Raw genomic sequence first — 23,698 nt, forward strand, 5'->3', positions numbered from 1 at the left:
GGTCGAGAAAAATATGTGCGTCTCCGAATGTGCCAAATAATTGACCTTTCAGCTAACTTGGTAGCGGACATGCGCAGCTGACATTCAGAGCAACATTGCTACCGCCTGTGAGAGTCTCGGCAACGCGCAAAAGTCTAAACATTACGTGCGAAGTGAGCACACAAGTGGTAGCTCTGCCGAGTATCCCATCTGCCATGCGGGGAGGTCGTTTCTACAGGGGAATGTACGGCTCATAGAGGAAAACGTTTGTATTAAGGGCGATGATGCTCACAAAGTCAGAGGTTGCTCTTTATGTAGCCTTACTTATCGCTTTCAGTGGGGAGTTTTGGTGTCATATAACTTACGTACAGATTCCGGATACCACATACTCAACCTTTGTGATTAGAAACTTCTCCGGTGGTCTGATGTCCGTTGACTTCCGTAATCCTCCGTTTTCTTCGAGAGGACGAAGGGGAACCCTTAATAAAAATACCAGCTTACAGTTCCTCTTTAAGAAGAGCAGAGAGCAACATACGAATTACACGTGGCCCATAAAGAGAGTGGCAGAAATTGACGGAGATATTATTCTAGGGGGTCTAATGATGGTTCATGAACGGGAAGACAAGCTAACTTGTGGACCCATCATGCCACAAGGTGGAATACACGCTTTGGAGTGCATGCTCTTCACTATTGACTGGATAAACAATCAGAAAGATTTGCTTCCCTTTTCTTTAGGTGCTTATATTTTGGATGATTGTGATAAAGATACGTATGGATTAGAACAAGCTGTTGATTTTATTAAAGGTAAGAAAGTTATTTATACCTTCGTTTTAAGAATTCCATAGTCGGTTTGTAAACAAAGCCGATTTCGCCTTGATAAAGTTTTCTCATTCAATTTCTACGTCAAGTGATATTTTTATGTATCTTTTAAGAATTCCAGCAAAATACAACTATATACAATGTTTCTCATCCTCAGGAACAAATGTAAGCAACTTCGCCAGATATATATAGCTTTTATTCTCCAAAATAAGTTACTATTTCTTGTATTTAGAAGAGTCCAAGAATACAAGAAGCATATGCTTGAGGTGCTTCGATATTAAAAGGACATGGCAGCATAGTTGCGATCTACGTCCATCAAGTTCTACGGAGCGTCTACAATGCTCGGGCATTACGACTCAAGGTTATGTGCTACCCTACCATTTTCACTAATAATGCTGAGCGCCAAACGTCTTTTCTGGTGTCAGATTAAAATTATTGATTTTTATTTTAAAATGTGGGATGGAGCCCTTTCAATAATTGTTAATGTACGGGAGGTTTTGGAAAGTTTTTTTATTTTTCAATTACCATTAAGTTTAAAATTTTATTGAATAATTTTCTGTATTTTATAAATTGTGTTTAAATCTATTCTAAATAAATTACTTTTTTTGATAATTTGTGGATAAAGACGAAATCAATACCTATTCTCTGCAATAACTACGTGATTATCCGAGCATTAAATGATTTGCAACATAATTTGACTGGTCATCAAAGATATTTAATATCGAAAATTAAAATTAAATCTTTATAGTTTATATTCTGAATTTATCTTCTATGAAAGGTTGGATTAAGTATATACACTGACCATTCAAAACATGACCATCCCCGTGTTTTTACAAGCGAAACCTTTCCTGCCTGGTGCCACAGGAAATTGCGAATCTTAGAAGAACTCTTTATTGAATACAAAAGGCACACGCCGTACACAATAGTGCCCTTGAAAATGAAATAAATAAGGAGATAGGAGAAAATAAAACAATATTATTAATAATAATACAAGTGTAGAATTAAACATAGGAGGAAAAATGACAAATTTACATATTAAAATATATACACAACAGCGTGTTATCAAGTTAAATTATTCTCTAAGGAGCAGTGCTGGAGTAATCTGAGGAGGCGCAGAATGCTGAAACAATGTAGTGATGGACAGGTCCTCGGGAGCAGGTTCTAATGTTCTCTGACGTGGTCCTGAGAAGGAAGTCGATGGAGTAAGTTCTGCCTATATTTTTTTATCGACTGCAAACTTTTAGGGGTCGCCTTTCAAGGAGTGTATAAACTACAGCATTTCCACGAGTAAGAACCGATAGGAAAACTTTAACCGGTTTGGGATGGCCTGAAGGATTGGATTGGCCCGAAAGCTTGGTACTGGGATTCTCCATCCACAGTTAGCCCAGAAGTCTGGTTCCGAAATGATGCCAACCATTATTTTTATAGCAAAGGCGAGTCTTCACTGATGGATAATGGCCGGAAGACTTCTGATGTTTAGAGTTGTCGCCATCTGGATGGTCCTTGGTGCAGGTGGAAGCCGAAATTTTCATATTCGCCCTCAAAAATCCGACGAAAATGCGTTGTGGCAGTTTGAGGTCCACACTTCGGCGCCATAAAGTATGACCGGATAGACACGTCTTAATGTCTGCACCCAACGGCCTGGTCATGGACATGCATACGTTGTTGCTTAAACATCCACCAGAGTCGATAGAACTTTATTTGCAGGTGGTCTGTGTGGTAGAAAGGAGAGATTCTGGTATAAAATAACGCCCACAGCGGTGTGTTGCTGAACAGTAGACATTGGCAATCCTCTTAGATTGGGTTGCACCATTGTTGGGTTCCGTTTGAGCGAGAAAGTCAACTGTTTTGACTTCTCAGAATTGATGTGAAGGCCGAAACCGGAGGGGAAGTCGTCGAGGTTCTGGATTTTCTGTAGGTTTAAGGCATTTGTGTAGTCAGCAGTGTCCCCAGGGTTGAAAGCAGTGAACAGCTTTATATCATCAGCAAAGGTAACAATGTCAGTTTAGCCCCTCAGAAAGGCAGAAAAACAGCTGAGAACAAGATAGCAGAGAAGACCTCACCTTGTGGAACTCCAGCTGTAATTGTTGTGTAGCTCCGATTGGCATCGCGAACAATAATAGTCTTGTTTTCAAGAATTGTCTGAATAAACCAGAGCACGTGACCGCCAATGCGTGAACGAATACGGAATCAAATGCCACCTGGATGTCGATATAAGTAAAGGTGATTTTCGAAACGTGCCCAAATGCCTCGAGGATCTTGGTAGTGGTGGTGACTAGATTTGTAGCGGTGGATCTTGACCGGGTGTTATAGTGGATCTGAAGCTGATGTGGCATTATTTCGGTGGTTAATGTTTTCAGACGAAATTTTAAAAGCCTTAAATGGCTTGATGCAGAAGAAATTGGACGGAAGTGACAAGGCTGAAAAGCATAACGTATTTTTGGCAGCGGTCTTACTAGATAGACATGCCACATAGGAGGGAAGAATTTTTGATGAAGGATTTTGTTAAATAACGACAGAATGGGATCGACGATAAATGTACTCAGGCATTTCAGCATAAACTGAGGAATCCCGTCGTCGCCGGATGCGGCTATAGATGCTAAACTATTTATTGCATCGGTGAGTTGAACTGAATTTAAGGGGTTTGTTGAAATCTTGATACCGTTGTGCTGTAGTTAAGATGTTCCAAGAGTGGACTCGGCAGCAGTTTCCGGGCCAAAGGTGAGTGCTTCCTCCTCATCGATGATCATGGTGAAAGTAGACGTCCCGCCTTCTACGAGCCGATAAACCGAAAACAATATAACGGTTAACCATGGGTTTTAACCACTGGACAACAACGGGTATTCCAAGACAGCGACGAATCCTCCTTAGAATGGATAATCTGGAGTAGGTGCCCGTTCAAGGTGTTCACACTCATGTGTACAGCTATCCATCGCCAACCATGCCTAAAGTTTGTATCTCAACGGCGTCATTAGACAACTGATGACTAGGAAAATGTTGCCTTTTCCCGTTAGTCACACTTCATGCTGTGCGGTCTGGATAGTAGATGGAGGAAACGGATACAAAATACCAAGAGGAATCATTCTAATGTCCTGGTCCAAGGAAAGAGGTAGGCGGGAGTTTTTTAGTATGGGGTGGTTTTCGTAGGTATCTCTTGGAGACTTCGTATTCCTAGATTTCCAAGAGCGACATATCCGACGTCTGGTCTTGAAAAATTTAAAACCAAAGTTGGAAAACATAAAAATCAAAAGTGCCTGAAAGATCCGGGACACGAGCATAATCGTGGAAGCCTCCAAATCAATTACAGACATGTGGAAAAGATGAAAACTTAACCTCGCCTTTGAAACCCCGAAACTTAGAGGGCCGAACATTATCTTCGATGTTGACGTCTTACTCCAGAAGGAAGAGATTTTGGAAGAGATTTTCAATAGAAATCTATTTGGACACAGACAGGGAGGAGGCAGTCAATGAAATGAAGATTCGGTTCTCAACGACTACCAGGTCACGGGATAAGCTCAACTGGATTTTCCACCGCTTCCTCACACACTGCGGGCATTGTGCAGAGGCAGGACACCTTTACAAGAACTGTCCAAATCAATCCTCCCCGCCAACTTGTGCCCGTTCAACAAAGGGTTTATTAATAACAAAGCTATTAATAAACCCAGCAATCACTCCGTTCAGGATGGAGTATGCCTTCTATATAAAAGAGCAGCTGAAATAATCCGTAACAATACAAATTATGGATAAGAGGCCATCTAAACAGACATCCAGACTTCGTATCGCCCAAATAAATGGACAAAAATCAATCTCTGTTCTTAGCTCCATCCCATCATGTAAGAACTTTACCTCGACCTTCTTCTCCAGGAACCCTACTGCGTTTGCGATAGAGTCTCTGGATATCCACTTACATACCGGAAGATACAGACTACAAACCAGCTATGCCTTGCAGCCATCATAATCGGCAACCCGGAACTAGTTGTGACCAGACTTGATTTCTTATGCACCTCCCACCTGGCTGCTGCTACTGTGGAAGGCTGATTTGGATGCATCTCAGCCCTTACATCCTACTTTCAGTTCATCACTGACATCCACTCGCATATTACCACCCTGGAACGGGCTGTTGACCTGCTTGATGATTCACATGTTATCATTGGAGCCGACTCCAATGCACACTCTACTAGTCGGTACAATGCCACCACTGATGCTAGAGATGATTTACTTGATGAATTTATTGCTGCCCGCAGATTGGAGATCGCTAATCTACCGGGTCAACCTACCACCTACTCCTCAGGAACCGGGGAATCCAACTTGGATGTTACCCTTATAACTCCTTTCCTCAGCACTTGTCTCCAACAATGCCAGGTGCATGAATATGCGACCACCAGTGATCACCGCCTTATTACATACTGTATTACTGATCAAGTTACCCCTCGCCAAATCTACATGCATAATACTTCCAGTTTCTCTATAAGATCAGCTAACTGGGATATTTTTGATGAGATCATTCGGGAAGCCATCTGCAGTCCCTCTGCCCTCAATAGGTATCACTCCATGATTATTACCCAAAAAACAGATTTTGTTCAATCATTGCTCCTGAAAGCTTCACAACCATCGATGAAGAAATGTTCTAAAAGTCCAAGGTCGCAGGATCTTACTAACCTACGGAATGATCTCAAGCATGCACGTAGAGCATACCAGCGTAAACACAGAACTGAGCCTCCCCACATTGCTGATCAATACAAAGAAAGATTCAGAGCCCTTCGCAGAGAATATTGCAATAGGATTTACCATGCCAAACAAAATTCATGGCGCACACTGGTAGAGACAGAAGGTAAGAGGAACCCTTGGGGCCTGGTGCATAAACTTGTCAGGAACAAAATCAGGTCTACAGACATCATCAATTCCATATGCAATAACGGCTCTCCTGAGAAAACAAATTGGCTGGACACAATGAACAAAATTCTGGATGACTTAATTTACCAAGATGATGCTGCCCTAAACACAGACTTCAATAATCAAGTCATTATCGACAACTAAAACTTCGAGCCTACCGCTATTGAAGATCCTTTTACTGAAGAGGAAGTGGCCATGGCCATCAAGAATGGCAAGGCTCCAGGTCTGGACCTCATCGAGGGGGAATCTGTCAAACGTCTTTGGACTGTCGCTCCTGCTATCCTCATCCAGCTTTTCAACACTTTCCTGAAAGATGGCATATTTCCATCACGCTGGAAGCTTGCAAACCTGAGTCTTCTACCAAAGGATCCCACTGGCAGGACATCAGCTTATCGTCCTATAGCACTTTTACCAATACTGGGTAAAGTGTTTGAGAGACTCCTGCTATTTCGCCTCCAGCCTGCATATGAAGCTAAAGGTCTTGCAGCTCCCCTCCATTTCGAGTTCAGGTTGAGTTGTTCTACAATTGATGCTCTGACCACAATTCTGAAACTTACAAAAGATTCTGAGGCCACTTATGTCTTTGCAATTTTTATAGATTTTAAGGGTGCCTTTGACACCGTTAGGTGGCCAGCCATCCTACAGAGAGTCAGGGCCACTGATTGCTCTCAGAATCTGTTCAACAATAATGATTCTCTTCTGCACAGGATGCACCATTGTAATCATGTCACCAAGTTTCTATTATATGGCCACTCAAGAGCTGCCTCTATTTTTTATTTTTTTTCCTTCTTGTCCATCCACAGTAACTTCATCTTCCCCTGCAATGCTCCAACATGTTCTCTGCTGCTCCTAGAAGATTTAACCGGGTGTTCTCAACTTCCCTTGACAAAGCTTCCACCAGAGATTCTTGCCGACGCCGACACTTCTCTCTGCAGAGGATAAATTAATGGGATTCCTGCCTTCACCTCTTCTCTGTGAAGCTCCTTTGCTGACGCCGCTTATCCACCGGTGTGGGAGTAGATTATTTCGGGTTCTTCTGCAGGCCTAGGATCCTCCCCAGGCGGGATTTTAACCACCCTCGATGAATCCTCATCGAAGGGGCTCTGCTGACGCTGATCAACTGACGGGCGTGGGATCATCTGGCCGTTTGGCCCTCTGCTGGGGGTAGAATTCCGCTCTGCCCACCCTCGCTTCCTTCCCCCTTTTCTTATCTTTCCTGTCCAACTCGCTCCGTTCCTCTAACTTGGTTTCCCTCTTCTCTTGCTTTGCAAGTGGGGAGAGAGCCCGTCAGGCGTTCCTTCTACCTTCCTGGTCTGGCTCCTCGACCTGGTGGACGGATGCTGAAAGGCTCCTTTCATGATGATCGAGCCTCGCAGTAACTAAGAGGCCAGTCAAATAACGCACTACTCACACGTAACCCACACTGACTGGCATTTCAATGTTGTGCATACATCACAGAGTACTTAATGCGGATTTGTGGGGAACCACAGGAACCGCTTGACAAAAACACTATGTCCACTATGTCTGGATTCTCTACCACAGCTATCATTGATCAACAGGATGCAGTCCTGGCGACATGGCACAATATAATTCCTGCAACGATCATTTCCGTATAGTTACCATACCTTTCAGTGTGGCGGCGGTACTAGCCGCAAGAGGAGAACATATGCAGTATTAGGAATGTGGTTAATGTTTTGACTGGACAATATATATGGATCTAATTTTAAAGAAGACAATAGTATTCACTATTTCTAAAGTTGTCATCCATGATGTTCCCATTGGTAGATCACGGATCTAACAGCTCCTTTGAACTTCTTTCCGAAGTGTGATACCGGGTTCGAGCCGGGGGAAATAGAAGCCACTGGATGACGGTGAAATCTTCATAGCGTCCATCAGGAACCTCGACATGCATACTGGTCCGTTCAGTTTTTTTTTTTTTTTTTTTTGGTGCATATTAAGATCGAAAGCAACTAACACTATGAGGTTTCAGTATGCACCGATGAGCCAAAACATTATGACCAGCGAGTCGTTATGCGAATCGAAGCAACTGCCGGTAAACTTCGGCGCATGCGGGGACACCGTATAAAAAACATCTGATACTGAGCTCCGTTAATCAGTGTTATTCTTGTTCTTCAGATGGGAAAGGCAATGGATTTAAACGAGTTTCACAAAGGCCAAATTGTAATGGCCAGACGACTGGGTCAGAGCATATTAAAAAAAAAAAATTATATATATATATTATTTTTAGACCACTCGAATAATTAAATTTCATCTGCCGTGCTGTGTGTCTTATATCTGTTAATTGCGTGCGTTGTATGGTCGATTTGTCTACTTTGCTGGACGAAAAACCCCCAGTTTATAATGAAAAAGCCTTGCTGTCTACGCCTGAGACCGACTAACTCAGCCATGAAGTGAAAAAGACCATTAAAGTTCCTCGCGTTATCGACGGGATTCGAACCCAGGCCTTTTTCACTTGGTGTGGGGAGGATGGTGACGATACCACTGTGCTATCCACGCAGACTGGTCAGAGCATATCCGAAACGGCGCGGCTGGTGGGATGCTCACGGTCAGCCGTGATTAGTAACTACCGAAAGTGGCCAGAGGACAGAAACCCACGAACCGCCGGCGAGGTGTTGGACGATCGTTGTAGTTACCTTCGCTCACCTCGATGCTCGAGGTTCTTCTCGCGGATGGTACGTGGCAACAAACAGAAGGGCGACTGTAGCGCAACTCGCTGGTAATTGGAATGCTGGTGACAGGAGTAATGCCTCACAATGCACAGTACATCGAATCCTGCTGAAAATGGGGCTGCGTAGCCGCAGGCCGCTTCGAGTGCCCATGCTAACCACGGTACACCGGCGACAGCGCCTACAATGGGCACGCGAGCATCGAAACTAACTGGACCTTGAGTGATTGGAAGAAGGTTGTCTGGTCCGATGAATCACTTTTCCTGTTACACCATGTAGACGGCCGGGTACGTGTGCGTCGTTTAACTGGGGAAGTGATGGTGCCTGGATGCACCGTGGGGCGAATCCAAGCCGGTGGTGGCGGTGTCATGCTTTGGGCGATATTCTGCTGCGATACCCTGGGTCCAGTCATCCATATGCCAGGCACTCTGACGTCTACCACCTACCTAAAAAAAATCTTAACGATCACAAGTCTCCGATTACTGATTCGAATGATAAAAATATGCCGGATAAAGTTAATGACTCTGAGTTGCAAAATGCTTCTGCACGTACTTTTGCTGAGGTTGCTCGAGATGGAGCACAAACTAGGGAGAAGTCGGCAGACATAAATGACAATGTCCTTATTTTTCCAGCTAATGATAAAAGTGATTTGAAGACGAGTGTGGATGTTAAGAACCTAGTAACCAAGACTTTGGTGTTATTTCTGGAGCTCCCAGGAAGGAAAATCCTTCGCTTCTTATTTATGAGGTTCCAAAAGAACTGTTTAAGGAAGAAATTATTGAAGACATATATTGCAATAACTTTAAGGATTCTGGTTTTATGGAAGAAGTTAAGCGTGATGTACAATGTGGTTTTACTAAATCTAGATCTTTATTAACTGTCCACTGGTCATTAATTTTCTTCCAAAAATTTTCAAATGTATTTCATCTATGAGCAAAATTTATCTTGCTTTTGGATCACATAAACTTACAAAGTGCTACTTGTGTTTGGGCTTTGGTCACACGACCCAACAGTGCACTCACGATTCCCCATCCTGTGGGCATTGTTCTAGGAGTGGTCATGGTTTTTTTTTTTTTTTTAAATGTCAGTTTAAAGAGGAACTGGCTTGTTGTGTCAACTGTAAGCGTCGTAAAAGGCAATACCAACATTCAGTGACAGATATCTCTTGTCCTGAGTATATCAGGCCACTTGTACAGGTACGTCTGAGGATAAATTATGACTAGTTTTTTTCATTTTAAGCAGTGAAGATCACAACGGAAATGGTGTTATATGCAAACAGTTAAAATTATGCAGATAAATGGGAATAAATCTAAATCTTTTCACCTTTTGTCCATATACTGCCTTCCTTCTGAGGATATTAATGATACTTTGAACTTTTTAGGCTTTGCTTTTACTATGATTGGTTCAAGGAATATTGTAATAATATCCGACATGAATGTTAAGTCTAATTTATGGTTTAGTGATGTGGCTGATACACGTGGTCAATTATTGGAAGATTTCATTATTAGTCATTTGTTAGTAATTAACAACCTCATGTGCTCACCAGATATTCTAGTTATTCAGGGGAAACTAACGTTGACATTATTATTGTTAATACGGCATTTGGTGTTAATATTGAAAATTGGGATGTTGTTTCTCATTGGCAGTCAGTACTCACCGGGTTTTGCTTTTTTAATATAGTACAAGTATTTTCTACTGATTCTAGAACTTTAATTACTCCACAATTGAAAAGATTTTCTATTAGAAATATAGATTGGACGGCCTTTGTTCTGGTCTTTGATCTATAGTTCTGGATTATCCGAAAGATTCTTTGCAAGATCTTAATGACTTCTCTGGTCTTCAAATTTCTGAGATGGTTCAAAAATCTTGACAAAAGCTGCATATAAGTCTTCTTGTAAGGAGATTATAACCAAGCACACACTTCTCTGGTGATCAAATGAATTGTCTTTCTCCGTAAAATGGTGCATCAGACAAGGCGGAAATATCAACGTCACCGGCATTTGCACTCTTATAAGGTTGAACCTTTCTACCGACATTATATTAATTTTAAAAAACAATTATATTAAAGCTATTGTATCTCGGAAACATTCAAGCTGGGCTAATTAACCCTCTGGGAAAAAGAATCCACGGGGACTTCTATACAAAATTACTAGATTCTAATTTTGTATAGAAGATTTTGGAACAGTTATTTGTAATACAGATGAGACAATCGATTGGAACGATACAGTGAGCCACATTTGACAGATTATTTCCCATAGATCACGTTGCAGATTCTAAGAAACCTTCTAGAATCCAGAATGACCATTTGCAATACATTTCTGATTCTTCGGAGAGATCATTCCTTTCTGATGAATCAGGTAATGATGCTTGGAAATTTAATGTTACGAAGTGTCCGGACTTGGTGGAGAACATTTTTATATTCAGATTTATTAAATTACCAATGCACGTTCTTATGCTATTATACAATAAATGTTTATTGTAGGGTATTTTCCCAGTTGTTTGGAAGACAGCCTCGTTGAAATTGATTCGTGAACCTAACAAACCATTAACAGAACCTAGATAGTACCGTCCGATTGCCTTATTGGCAAATCTCGGGAAACTATTGGAAAGACTAATGGCTTTTCGACTTTTAGAACTACATTTAGTATTACAGTCTCAGAATCTAATAGCTTCTAACCAATATGGATTTCGTGTTGGCAAGGCATGTGAGGGCGCTTTGCTGGAACTAGTTTCTCATATTAAAAATTCATCGTTTAAGTATATGTTGGCAATTTCTGTTGACTTCGAGAGCGTTTTCTACTCCCTATGGTGGGAAAGCGCCCTGCAACGTCTTCGGGCAGCTCATTGCTTGCAGCAAATATACTATCTTTTTAGGAACTATTTCTCTGATAGATCTGTTCTGGTCAAAACAAGGTATATGCATGTTTCAAGGAAGATATCGAGAGGTTATCCTCGGGGATCAATATTAGGCCCATTTATATGGAATATGGTTCTGCAGGATTGGATTTTGAGTTTACTAAAATAATTGCATACGCAGATGACGTTACCATACTGATTAACGGAAACCCTCGTCGGGCTTTGGAAAATACCGCAAATTATGTTCTTGCTGATCTTTTAGCATGGACTGTCGATAATAAATTAGTTATTAGTCCTAATAAAATGAAAATGATAGTCTTTGGTTCTAAACTCGACATTAATCGTCCACCTCAAATAAAAATTAGCAAAAAACAACTTCCAATGGTCGAAGAATTAAAATATTTAGGGATTACCATGGATAATAAGCTAAATTTTCATTCTCATTTATTTAATATTGCCTTGAAAATTATAGGATTTACTAGTCCATTGGTTAGAATATCACGTATTGATTGCCGGTTGTCTCGTAAAACTATGTCGATATATTATAAGACGGCATTTCTTCCTATGCTTCAGGAGTATGGTTCCATAGGGTTGGCAGTCTGGTTTAGTTCAAAATTGATTTCCATTCAGCGAACTATGCTTCTGGTCATGCTGAGGGTATGCAGGATAGTTTCTACACCAGCTTTACAGGTTCTTGCTGGAACATTGCCTTTGGACTTGATGGTGATGTTTACAGGTTTATGTTACTGCATTCGTAAACGCCGATCAGCTGAAATTTTTGGGATAAGTATCAACACGGACTCTGACATTAATAAGGAAATATGGGAAGTAATTTGGGAATAATTTAATCTTTTATATGGAAAGGAAATTTTGACATTCAAGAGAAGCATATATGGGAAGAATACTAGATTTAGAAAATGAGCGATTACAGATGCGCAAACTGAATAGCAGTCAAATGGAAGAGAAAGTAACATATACATGTAGATCCGTGGGAAAAAAGGGGGTGAACGGTGAGTAAACAAAAACAACCGCCCCATACTAGGGAAGGAGTGGTCATTAGTGAACAAGTAGGAAATGGTTACTGGAAACAGAACAATGGGTCAGTGAAATGCAGGTGATTAAGAAACGTTTGATCTATGGGGCATCTGGACATGTCCCGATGGGCTAGCGTTCGGGTCGAAGAAAGACCAGCTTTTTGGTAAGTTGTCAACATTTTCGCAAATGGGAAAATACGAAAATGGCTATCCTGGGAAACGATGGCAGACATGAAGGGATTGTGTTACCCTGAGAACGAAAGAAGAAAATGGCTTGGTTTGCACACGGGGCAAATAGTTATGGTAAGTTTTTTTTTTTTTTTTTTTTAACGAATAGAAAAGAGGGAACGACTAGGTGTATTCCTGGGATTGGTAGAGAGTCCTGGGGAAGGAGGGTCAAACGACAGAGAAAAAGTTGGGTTCATCACCAAGGAGACAGAGAAGTGGCAAGAGTAAGAGGGAGTGTGACTGAAGGGGTGATTGTGGAGACAGAGTGAGAGAAGTAAGTTGGGCAGTGCAGAAATGTAGGGAGTGCAAAAAGGGCCCTAGACAATAAAGGGGAATATAGTTAAGAGTAGAAAGGTAACGGGAAGGCTAAGAATGATAAGAAAAATATTATGAAAGACAAATTTAAGTGAACCAGGAAAGGTAACGACCTCTCGGAGAAATATACATCTGAATGAACCGTAGTAAAAGAGGAGTTGTGTTTTCAAAGCAGAAGAAAGGACGCCAGACCCATGCAGCCACCCAAGAGTTCCGGAAAATTATCTGAAGCAGATGAAGGAAAGCCTTGGAAGATAGCCTGGAGAGCCTAAGATGGAAGCTTGAAACCTTCCTGGAGAAGAAGAGAAAAAGATAGAAGTAAGTGAGCGATATAATAAGTACACTAAGTTAACAAGGACTGTTAGTGAAATAGTATGGTAATTAATGAAAAGGGGGTAGCCCTAGAAAGTAAAGTGTAAGATAAATTATCTCTGAGGTAGATATACTAACAGAGTTTATTACGTTAAAAAGGGTTAGTGTATAATGCAAGGAAAACGAAGGAATGAGTAATAGACGAAATTGATATAAATAGATATAATGTGTTAGAAAGGTAGTGAAGCTTATAAAGAAGGATTCTGAATGTTTTAAAATTATAGATAATTAAGTTATATGAGCAACTCTGAATATAGTGTTTTAATTGATGAAGATTTGTTGGTTTATGTGAATGACTAATAACAAGTAGGGACTTTAGGATACTGAAGATTGAAGTAACAGTGTGGTGAGAACATAGAGCTGAATGATGAATGTAGCATATTTGATTGTTAATATATGAAACAGAATTGTAGCCAGGAGTAAATGAAATAAGTATAGTTAATGTACAAGTGTTAGGAGTTAGTTAGGGCAAGAAGAATGAATCAGGTGTTTTCATATAATGATCAACTCAGATTAGCTAGTGAATGGAAACTGCAATTAGAATGATATATGCAAGGTATCTCTGAGTCAACTTGTATATTAGGACCATATGCTTTCTAATTCAATTGTATATTAGGTTTTATATATGTATGTAATAAATTTCATGTTTTATTTTCACTTTGAGTCCTGTTATTCTAAATAACACACGCCTTGATTGCCTAGTTAAGAATTTTCTCTCCCACAATTTGGCGAGAGAATCCTGGAAACTGATTAAGGGGAAACAACAGAAATTACCCTCAAGATCTTGAGAATCTTCTGTGATTCTCAAGATATCACATCTTGAGAATCACATAGAATATATCAGAGTATAGCAGTCAGGTGGCAAAAGGTGGGCCCTTGTAGGTGTGAGGGCACCTAAGAAAAATCTTCTGTGAGATAAAATATAATAAGAAATATATAAAAAGAAAATAAATAACATTAAAATACCCCCCACCCCCAGAGTTCTCTATGGGAATGTATTTGTCCTATTTGCTTACTGGACATGGTTCTTTAAACGGGAAAATTTTCCAATTTCGGTTGTCTGACACGGATTTCTGTCGGTGTGTTTGTTTAGAAGATTGGAAACATATTTTTTACGATTGTACATTATATAGTGATTTTAGAGAAAGATTTAGGGCAGGAATGGATGTTTGTTGGAGATGAACAAACTTTGAAAGCATTACAACTTTTTGCAAACGCTGTTTTTATGCGAAGAGCTTCGAATAGGAAATTCACTATTTCTAGTAGTTAATGGTAACAGACGGTCTCTAACTCAAATATGTTAGTGGGTTTAATATTTAGTTTTATTGATAGTTGTGTTTTGGGTCTTTCGTATTGTTTTGCTCATTAAGTTAATATGATGTTTTTAGTTATTTAAAAGTGAAATTTTTGTAGCTGATTGGAAGTTTTAATATAATATTTAATTTATGACTTCGATGTTATAAATTTTTGTTATTACTTTTTACGCTTGTGTGAGGTTTTCACCTTATACAGGCTTTTATTTTATTCATCTCTTGCATGAATGGATGACTCTGTGTATCGAGATTGTTTTCATTTGCTATATATAATAAAAGTTATCTATTTTGTTAATGTTAGTATTTTACTTTTAATTTGTTGCATGACGCGTTCTGTTCACCTTATTGGGTATCATACATCAAAGTTCTAATAACCATGCTTTCATGAGGTTACCTTCCTCGTACATAATTTTATTACGGTTGATCTTGACCTTATAAGGTGCGTATATAATGATGACGTTCTGGGTGCCGCCTTTATGTTTAATAAAATTATAAAAAAAAATATATATATATAATACCTAAACATCATTGCGAACCCGTTACGCCCTTTCATGGCAAAGGCCTTCCCCCCTCTGGGGGTGCCGTCTTTCAGCAGGATAATGCGCCATGTCACACCGCCCGGATTGTTCGAGATTGGTTCGTGGAACGTGAAGACTTCCAGGTATTTCCCTGGCCTCCAAATTCCTCAGTCATCAATCCCGTCGAACATCTGTGGGTTGTGTTGGAACAGCAACTTTTCTGCGGCGTCTCAGCTATGGACGTTACATGAGTTAAAGGATCTGCTGGTTACGTGTTGGCAGCAGATACCACAAGACACATTTACAAATCTTGTAGCGTCCATGCCTCGCCGGGTACGAGCTGTTTTGGCTACACATGAAGGACCAACATCATATTAAGTAGGTGGTCATAATTTTTTGGCTATCGATGTATTACGCCTGTAACTGCTTGTATTCTTGCCTTGTAACAATTGGATATAATCACTGTTCTAACTGCACTGGGTGAAATAGGTCTGGGTTTGAATCCCGTTAGTGACGCCAGGAATCCCATGAGCTTCTTTCAAAATTTAGCTGAGTTATCGACCTCAAGCGAGGGTTGCATAGATTTTCTCCAAGAAACTCAGATTTAGTCCAGTAAGCAGGCAAATCGACCACAAAACACAATATGTACTCAGTGATCACTGAATTATGACCACCCCATCAGTGATGGCTATGCTGCATAGCCTGCAATATAAAAAGCCGAACAGATTCCTACGCTAGAGCAGTAGTAATTGGCATCTGGTCGTGCAAGTCAAAGTGATGAAAAGCATATATGACAAGTAGTAAAGATATTATGGAGTTTCAAAAGGGCATAATTGTGGGACCTCGTGCATCGGGTGCTTCCATATTGGAAACGACATGTCTTGTCAGTTGCACACAGCTTATTGTGGTTAAGGTGTACAAAGAATGGTGTCGAACGGGTCAAACCACCTCCTACCGACCCACAGAAATATAAAGGATTATGCAAGGTGGATGTTTCTGGTGAGCGACGGTGCAGCGCGTTGTACTAGCTCAACGGAAGATCACTGTACGATAATTGGCATCGCAACACAATGTGCAGAATGCAAAAAAAAAACACTACACACTATTCATTAGGGTCACCCAGAATGTTAATCCAACTAGCCATGTGTACTGTGTCTGTAAATTGCGTGTGCTCTCTGGTTGATTTGCCTGTTTTGCTGGAAGAAAAACCTTGCTATATACGCCTGAGACAGACTAACTTGGCCAAGAAGTGAAAAAGACTGTTAAACTTCCTCGCGTCATCAAGGAGATTCAAACCCAGGCCTTTTTCACTCAGTGTGGGGAGGACGGTTACGATACCACTGTGCTAAATGCAAAAACAATATACCAAGTGACGATGCACTGCACACTCAGACCTATGGAGCTCCACAGAAGATGACTCAAGAGACCCCCCCTCTCCTCACCACTGATCATCGTCGATGGCGAATGCTGTGGTGTCAACAGCACGCGAGTTAGACACTGGAGATCTGGAAACGAATGTGATGGTCGGAGCTGAGTCCAAATATCTGGTGCATTCGCCGACGGACGACTTCGTGTGTGACACGAAGAACACGAGTCAATGGACCAATCTTGCATGGTGCCCACTATTTAGTCATGTGGCGGTGGTTGGTATAAACAACAGTAAACAGTATGGGGCATGTTTTGCTGGCAAGGAATAGGACTCCTGGTGCGCATGGACTAACGTTTCACTAGTGAGGTCTACCGGCCGGTCTTAGAACAGAAAGTGCACCTAGCCACGTTTCGGTTTTTGCCCGGACCGAAACGGAATCTTCCAAGACGATAATGCACCATGTCATCGGGCCCGCACTGTGCATGAGTAATTCGAGGAACACACTGAATATATCGCCCATCTCGATTGGCTTCCAAATTCGATTGAGCTGAAGCCGATTGAACACCTGTGTGAATTTTTGGAACGGAAGTGAGACGTATGGACATGCAACTTCCATCGATTGTGACACTATGGAAAATCTTTCAGGCAGCATCTATAGACCCCTACAGACGTCTTCAGACATCTAGTGGAGTCAACGCCTAGGCGAATACGGCTCTTATCCGTGCGAACGGTGGCTAGGACGGTATTAGGAAAGTGGTTATAATTCGGTGATCACTGGATGTAGACAATATATTAATGCCTCATGGCTTTAACTGCGTTGATGATTAAACATAATGCGTATATTCTTTGATCGGTTTGCTGTGTTCGAAAAAGTGGAGTGTCCGGATTAAAAAAATCAAGTGATGCTCTCCTCAGACCGACTAAGCCAACTGTTGCGAAAAAATCCCATGAAAATTGCTCGCGTAATTGACGGGATTCGAACTCGGGCATTTTACACTCGGAGGTGGAAGTTGATTATTATAACCAGCTCGAGGTCATCAGCATAGCATAATAGACCGTTCATGGAGGCAGTAATGGGCACCATGATAACCGTGAACAGGACACCAGATAGGACACTACCTGAGGTACTCCAGCAGTAATTTCACAGGATACGGTTGTTGTTGTTGTAGTTGGAGGTTTTACGGCGAAACGGCTGCTAAAGGCCATTATGCGCCAAACAATGGTAGCACAGGATAGGGTGTGTTGTTCTGTGACAGAGCAGAGATTCGAAAAAAGCACAGCATATTATTTCGAATATGAAAATTCTCCTTAAGTAGAAGAAGCAAGACCGGGATCGCTGTCTCCTCATTTCATCATTATTCTATAGTACAGCACCATACCAAATTGTCAACCTCTTCATTGCAAGTAGCACGAGTAACACCACGTTTTCGACGTGTTCTGTTAATTTTGTCTAGCAGTATATATAACACTATGTATCAGCTGTATGCATACCCAAGCATTGACTGGTGCCTGCGTTCAGCCTATCGAGCTTCTATCCCCGTTGTGCGGGTTAGTTGATAAGGTTGTCCGATTTCAGGCGTTTCTGTTTTAAGCCCGTTTTTAATTGTAAAAATATTGGCTGGTGATGAGGTTCACTTAACATCTTCGATAATTGTTATTGACTTCTTGGCCGCAAGTTTCTTTGCTGATTAAATAAGTAACGTGGAAAGATGGGCATTGATTTTCTAACGAGAATATCGATATCTTTTCACTTTTTATTATATTTTTATTGTTTAAGTTTTCATGCATTTTTGTTGTCACCTGTTGAGATTAGAAGCTGCTGCCTTCGGCAATAAGACGCTCCCTCAGACACTTAATGACATTCTTAATTTTTATTTTGTACACTATTTTAATTAGTGTAGAGATAACAAGCTAATTCAAAAATGTTAAGTTGTTTCATAAAGAAAAAGTGTCATCAAGGGATTCTGTATATCAGAACAAGCTGCCACGCTTATATGAGCTAATGGTAAGTAAATTAAAATCTTGATTGATTTATCACAGGTTTGCGGCCCTATAAGGAATTCCTAGCGAGAAACTTTCATAGGAAACTTTCAAAAATTTCAAAATTCTCTGTTATTTTGTCATGTCCAAACAATCGTTTTTTTGGTAAATTTTATTATCAATATTGCAATCTTAATGTTTAGGATATAACTATGTTACTTCAAGATTCCTTTCACGGATGACTGAATTTGATTTTTTTAAAAATCAAAATTAGTCTGGTTCAACGACATTTGAACAAAATACTCGAAGTGAAACTGTTAAGTTGACAGTGGTCTTGTTGATTTTGTAAACAACAGTAGGAAATCTGAGAGCAAGTGTACATTTCAACATGAATCTTTTCTTTTCTGCAACGTTTTCGACCCAAGAGGCTCAGAGTATTTTGTGTCAAATTTGTATGTTTTTTTTTTTTTTTTGATCTATTTGAAATCTTTCTGGAAATTCCTTAAGGAACAACTCGCACTGTCCTGAGAACAAATTTCGCTGTATGCAGTTTTTACCATTTAGCACATCTGCAATCCAAACAACTTACATGTCTTACTTGTACAAATCTTCAGGTTACTTGTTTTCGTACCAGATGTGGTAATGTGTGTGCGTGGGGTGGGGGTGTATTTGCATTTCCGCGTGGCTCCTAGCCTACAAGTCCACCTTGTCCTCTGTGTTGGTACAGGAACTCTGTATAGCGGGCCTGGAAAAGTGTAAATGTTTGGGTGTGAGATGTTAGTGTGTGCTCTGTTTGTGTCAGCCCACTTTTCCATCAAGGAGTAGCCAACAGCTGGGCAGCTGCTGTCTGGTGCCGAACCCTGGCACTAGGATCCAGGCCTGGGTCTATTATCACCTGGGAGGTGCAAATAAGCACTAAATCCCGCACCCACTGAACGTAGTGCAATACCAGTTGGTGTCCGCTTCCACTTCCAAGTAGCCCACACCTGGGAGCCAGCCAAAAATAAATAAAATAAAAAATAGTTAAAAAATAAATAAAATCCTTAATGACAGAAAAAGGGAGAAATGAGTTGAGGAGATCACTTAATTACATCCTCTGACAGCCAGGGATCTTAGTTGAAGACTCTTCTTGAAAACATTTGTAGAAAAATCTTGTAGGGCTTTAAAGTTACTGGCACACTCAACAAGAATACTGACGTTTTCTTCTGATAACTCTGGAACAAGACCAACTAAAGTCTGTCTAAATTGTTCGTATTCCAGGAAAAATAAGAGAACATATACCCAAGTTTCAAGGTCATTACATGTATAAGTATGGATCAGGTTCGAGTCCACATTCAAAGAGCTTAGTCCGTAAGGGGCCATGCCCCGTGCTAGAGAGGAAGTGTACATATTTGGCGTAAACCACGAGTTGTGATGAGACCAAATTGGTTTCATCCCATCTACGTTGCCAAATTCCAGTTAATTCAAATTCCACTTCAAATTCTAGCCTTTTCTTAATTTATGTTATTTACTGTAATCGAAAGTAAAGACCCTTTTTGAGATTTAAACAACATTCCTCGATAAATTATATAAACGTCAAGTGGCATAACTCCTCCCAAAACCTGCAAGGCATTGTTAGAAGTAGTTCTTGGAATGTGGTGAATGGTTAGTAAGACGGATCTTTGCAAGGATATTAGCTTTGTTTTTATCTTGACTTTGGTAACATTTTTGATGCCGTATGGTGGTGGCATCAGAAACTACAGGCAAAAAGATCGACTTATAATACAACAATAATGTCTTCATAGTAAGACCCCATTCTTTCCTGGAGATCCTAACCACCAAGACAGTAAAATTTCGAATTTTGTTCTTCAATTTTGAAACATGCGACTGAAAACTTAATCTGTTGTCTAATATAACTCCTAAATATTTAGTCTCAGATGCATATGGTATCTGTATGTTATTAAGAAGGATCCTAGGAGGTCTGTTATTGTTGAAGTGATGGCCAAAAGTCATAAAAGTCGTCTTACTTGGCGAAATTTAATTGGTTTGTATTCGCCCATGTTACCAAATCGACAATTATTGGACGCATACACTTCTCAAGCACCTTTCTAGATGTCCCCTCGATGTCACCAATAAGTCATCGCCATATGCAATTTTAAGTACACCTTGATGATCTCTCAAAATCCATTTGTCTAGAACTGCATTCCAGAGGAGAGGCCCCAACATAGACCCTTGAGGGCATCCTCTGGATATAGGGAAACTATATACAGAGGATGTTAAGACCTTCTAGGTATAATCTTCACAATTAGCAGCTCTTAAGGGCTCGAAGGCGCCTTCCACCAAAGGGAGTCGAAAGCACCCTCGAAGTACACAAACACAGCCAAAACATACTTTGAGGTAGAATTCCGAGCAAAAGTAGTTAGAGCAGATATGGCCTGCTCCGTAGATTTCCCTTTCTTGAAGCCAAATTTTAGGTTAGAACAAAGTTGTTTTTCATGTAACATCTTATAGAGTTTCGGGGCTACAAGTCTTTTAAAGAGTTTTCCGAGATTCATAAGCAATGAAATTGATTTGTAGGCACGGGGATCGGATGTTGGTTTCCCTGGCTTGTGAAGAATTTTCAGCAAAGCCACTTTCCATTGCCTTGGAAAAATACCCTCAAGGAGACATTTGTTCATAAGATTTAACAGAATTTGCGGAAACAGGTAAAAAAATTTAACAATAAAAACATTCTCAATAAGGTCAATCCCAGGACAGTTTTACTGTTTAGTTTACTAACAGCAGCCCCCAGATCCAAGAGGGTAAACGGGACGATGTCCCTAGGGCCACTATACATTTCATTACTGTGTCTTATTTCTTGTTGTTCGGTGTATCAAATTCATGGGAGTCCAAAGGGAAAAGGCTGGAGATAATAGACCTTATTGTGGAAATCCAGTCACTTGTTTCCTGCCCTTGCTCCATAACAGTATTATACACGTCTCCTGAAATCATTTTATTTTTTGTAATGCGGTAAATTATGTAATGACATAGGAATACGGGACCCCACGGTTCCGTATGCCCTGTTTCTTTAAGTTTTGCCAACAACTGCTCTTGGAATCGGCAGTCTCCCTATGGTATCTTTTCCTGAGACTGCCATAAATTTCCTGGTAAGTCTGCACATCATCAGTCGATAGATGTCTGTTTCTCTGAAGGTACCTCAGAGAAACACAAGTCCTTCAGCACTTGAAGGACTTGTGTCGTAAGAGCGACAGTTCAGGCGTCCACCACGGGACAAAGGGTTTCTTGGACTGTTTTCTTATGCTGGCGCACTGCATAGCATGGAAAAGATCGAGTCTGGATAAAGTTGACATATTCGAGCGCTGTCATTGAGTTTAAGGCGCTTTGAATATCCTGTTTCAGGATAGAATTTCGATACTCCTTAATTTTTTTTCCATTTTGTCAACTTAACAGAAAATCGTCGAAGATCTTTAGGTTGTTCATCAATGCAAGTGTCTAGATGAGATCCCGATAATAATTACATCCCAGTCCACAATCAAACCATCCATTTTAGCAGATGTTAAGGTTACGTCGATATTAGATTCTTCGTTGGATGTGGAGAAGGTGGGAGGTTTGTCGGATAAGTTTTGGAGACACAGATTAAAAGATAGGATAAAGTCCTCTAGGGTCAATAATTCTGCTATGCCGAAAATTGGATTTTGCATTCATATCAGCCGCTATAATTAAGTTTTTAGATGAACATTTTGAACATACACTGTCAAGGCCATGAAGCGACAGTTGGAATTTCTCAGAAGGTGGACAATACACCGATGCTAGATAGAAGGCAGTTGATGTTGTAGAAATCATCACACAAATTAGTGTCAGAACAATCTCCTGAAATTGTAGTTACAACTGAGTCATTATTTAAGATAATAATAGCTGCCCTAGGAGGAGAATCCAATGAGTGTATTAATCTAACTGACATAGGAAAACCCATGACCTTATTAACTGCTCCACTGCTGAAGACTTGTACATTATTATTATTTTAGGGTTGCCCGTAATTAAATACATTAACCCGTATTTGTGTCTGTAAATTGCGTATGTTCTATCGTCGATTTGCCTGTTTTGCTGGACGAAAAAACCCCAGTTACTGGGGAGAAAAACCTTGCTATATACGCCTGAGACCGACTAACTCAGCCACAGAGTGAAAAAAAGCCCATTAAAGTTCCTCGCGTCATCGACGGGATTCGAACCCAGGCCTTTTTCCACCCGGTGTGGGAAGGACGGTGACGATACCACTGTGCTACCGCGCAGACTGAAGACTTGTACAGGGCTAATACAGATTAGCTTAAACACTGTGTGTTACATTGAATGTTGAAAATTCTCATTGTTGAAGTTGCGCCCATTCAACCTCGCTGGCCATCGATACCGATCACAATCGATCAAGCAGAAAGAGGCGAATTCCACAAATAACGGCTGCTTCCTGATATCCAAGAGGATTTATCGTAAATATGCCATTGGCCTTTTTTTGAAATCATAAAGAAAAAAAAAATCAGAAATGGAAACGTTTGGCGAAGCTCACGCATTGCTCTTGACATTTCAAAGGCTTTTGGTCGTGTTTGGTATAAAGGTCTTCTAAATAAGCTTCCACCTTTGGTTTGCCAATTGGCTTTTGTAATTGCATATCCAGTTTTGCTCTTCCAATTTTCTCTCTGAAGAATTGTTGGTGATGGTAAACTGCTTTCTGTCTTCTAATTTCTCCACTAGTGTTGGTGTCCACCGTTCTTTCTCCCACTCATTTGTCCACCGTTCTTTCTCCCACTCAATTCCTTTTGTACATTAATGACCTTCCATTGACCAGACATCCTATCCATAGTGTTGCTGATGACTGTTCAATGCATTCCACCTTCCAGTTTGAGAAACCTTGCTCTGCACAAACAGCTTCAACTACTCGAATATCCACTATCAATTCCTTAAACGCTGATCTCCAGATAATTCTACAGTGGGGGGTGGGGAAAAATAACTTAAATGATTTCAATCCTTCTAAAACTCAGTTCTGTCTTATGTCTCATAAAAAGGATTCTTCTACTGCTCTGCTTATCACAGACGAAACTCTGATTTCTAGGCAAGATCATATATCTCTGTTGGGGTTTACTCTCACTTCTAATCTCTCTTGGTATAAGCACATTACAAATGTTCCAGGCACAATATGGCTTTAGTAGCCCTTGTGCCATTAAACAACGTATCAACCAACCAACAAATGTTCCTTCCTTTGTATCTAAAAAACTGGGTTTTCTCTTTCGCTTTGGACATTACGTTTTTCGAAACAGCTGTTCACTCTGTACAAATCGCAAATTCGCCCTACCTTATTTCCGCAAAT

At 40.6% G+C, this 23,698-nt stretch overlaps 1 protein-coding gene across 1 annotated transcript in view; it reads left to right on the forward strand.

Annotated features, from left to right (window-relative positions):
* Nucleotides 1-200: 200 nt before the first annotated feature.
* The window catches only part of LOC150085319 (metabotropic glutamate receptor 6-like), a 243,655-nt gene continuing 220,157 nt past the window's right edge, over nt 201-23,698 (forward strand). The window contains exon 1 of the mRNA XM_090373995.1: nt 201-783. Within this exon, the coding sequence (XP_090230121.1) occupies nt 261-783 (523 nt within the window). The 5' untranslated portion in view covers nt 201-260. The remainder of the gene's footprint in view (nt 784-23,698) is intronic.

This window comes from Mastigoproctus giganteus, chromosome 5 (assembly GCF_048544385.1).
Source record: "Mastigoproctus giganteus isolate SK-2022 chromosome 5, ASM4854438v1, whole genome shotgun sequence".
Lineage (NCBI taxonomy): Eukaryota > Metazoa > Arthropoda > Arachnida > Uropygi > Thelyphonidae > Mastigoproctus > Mastigoproctus giganteus.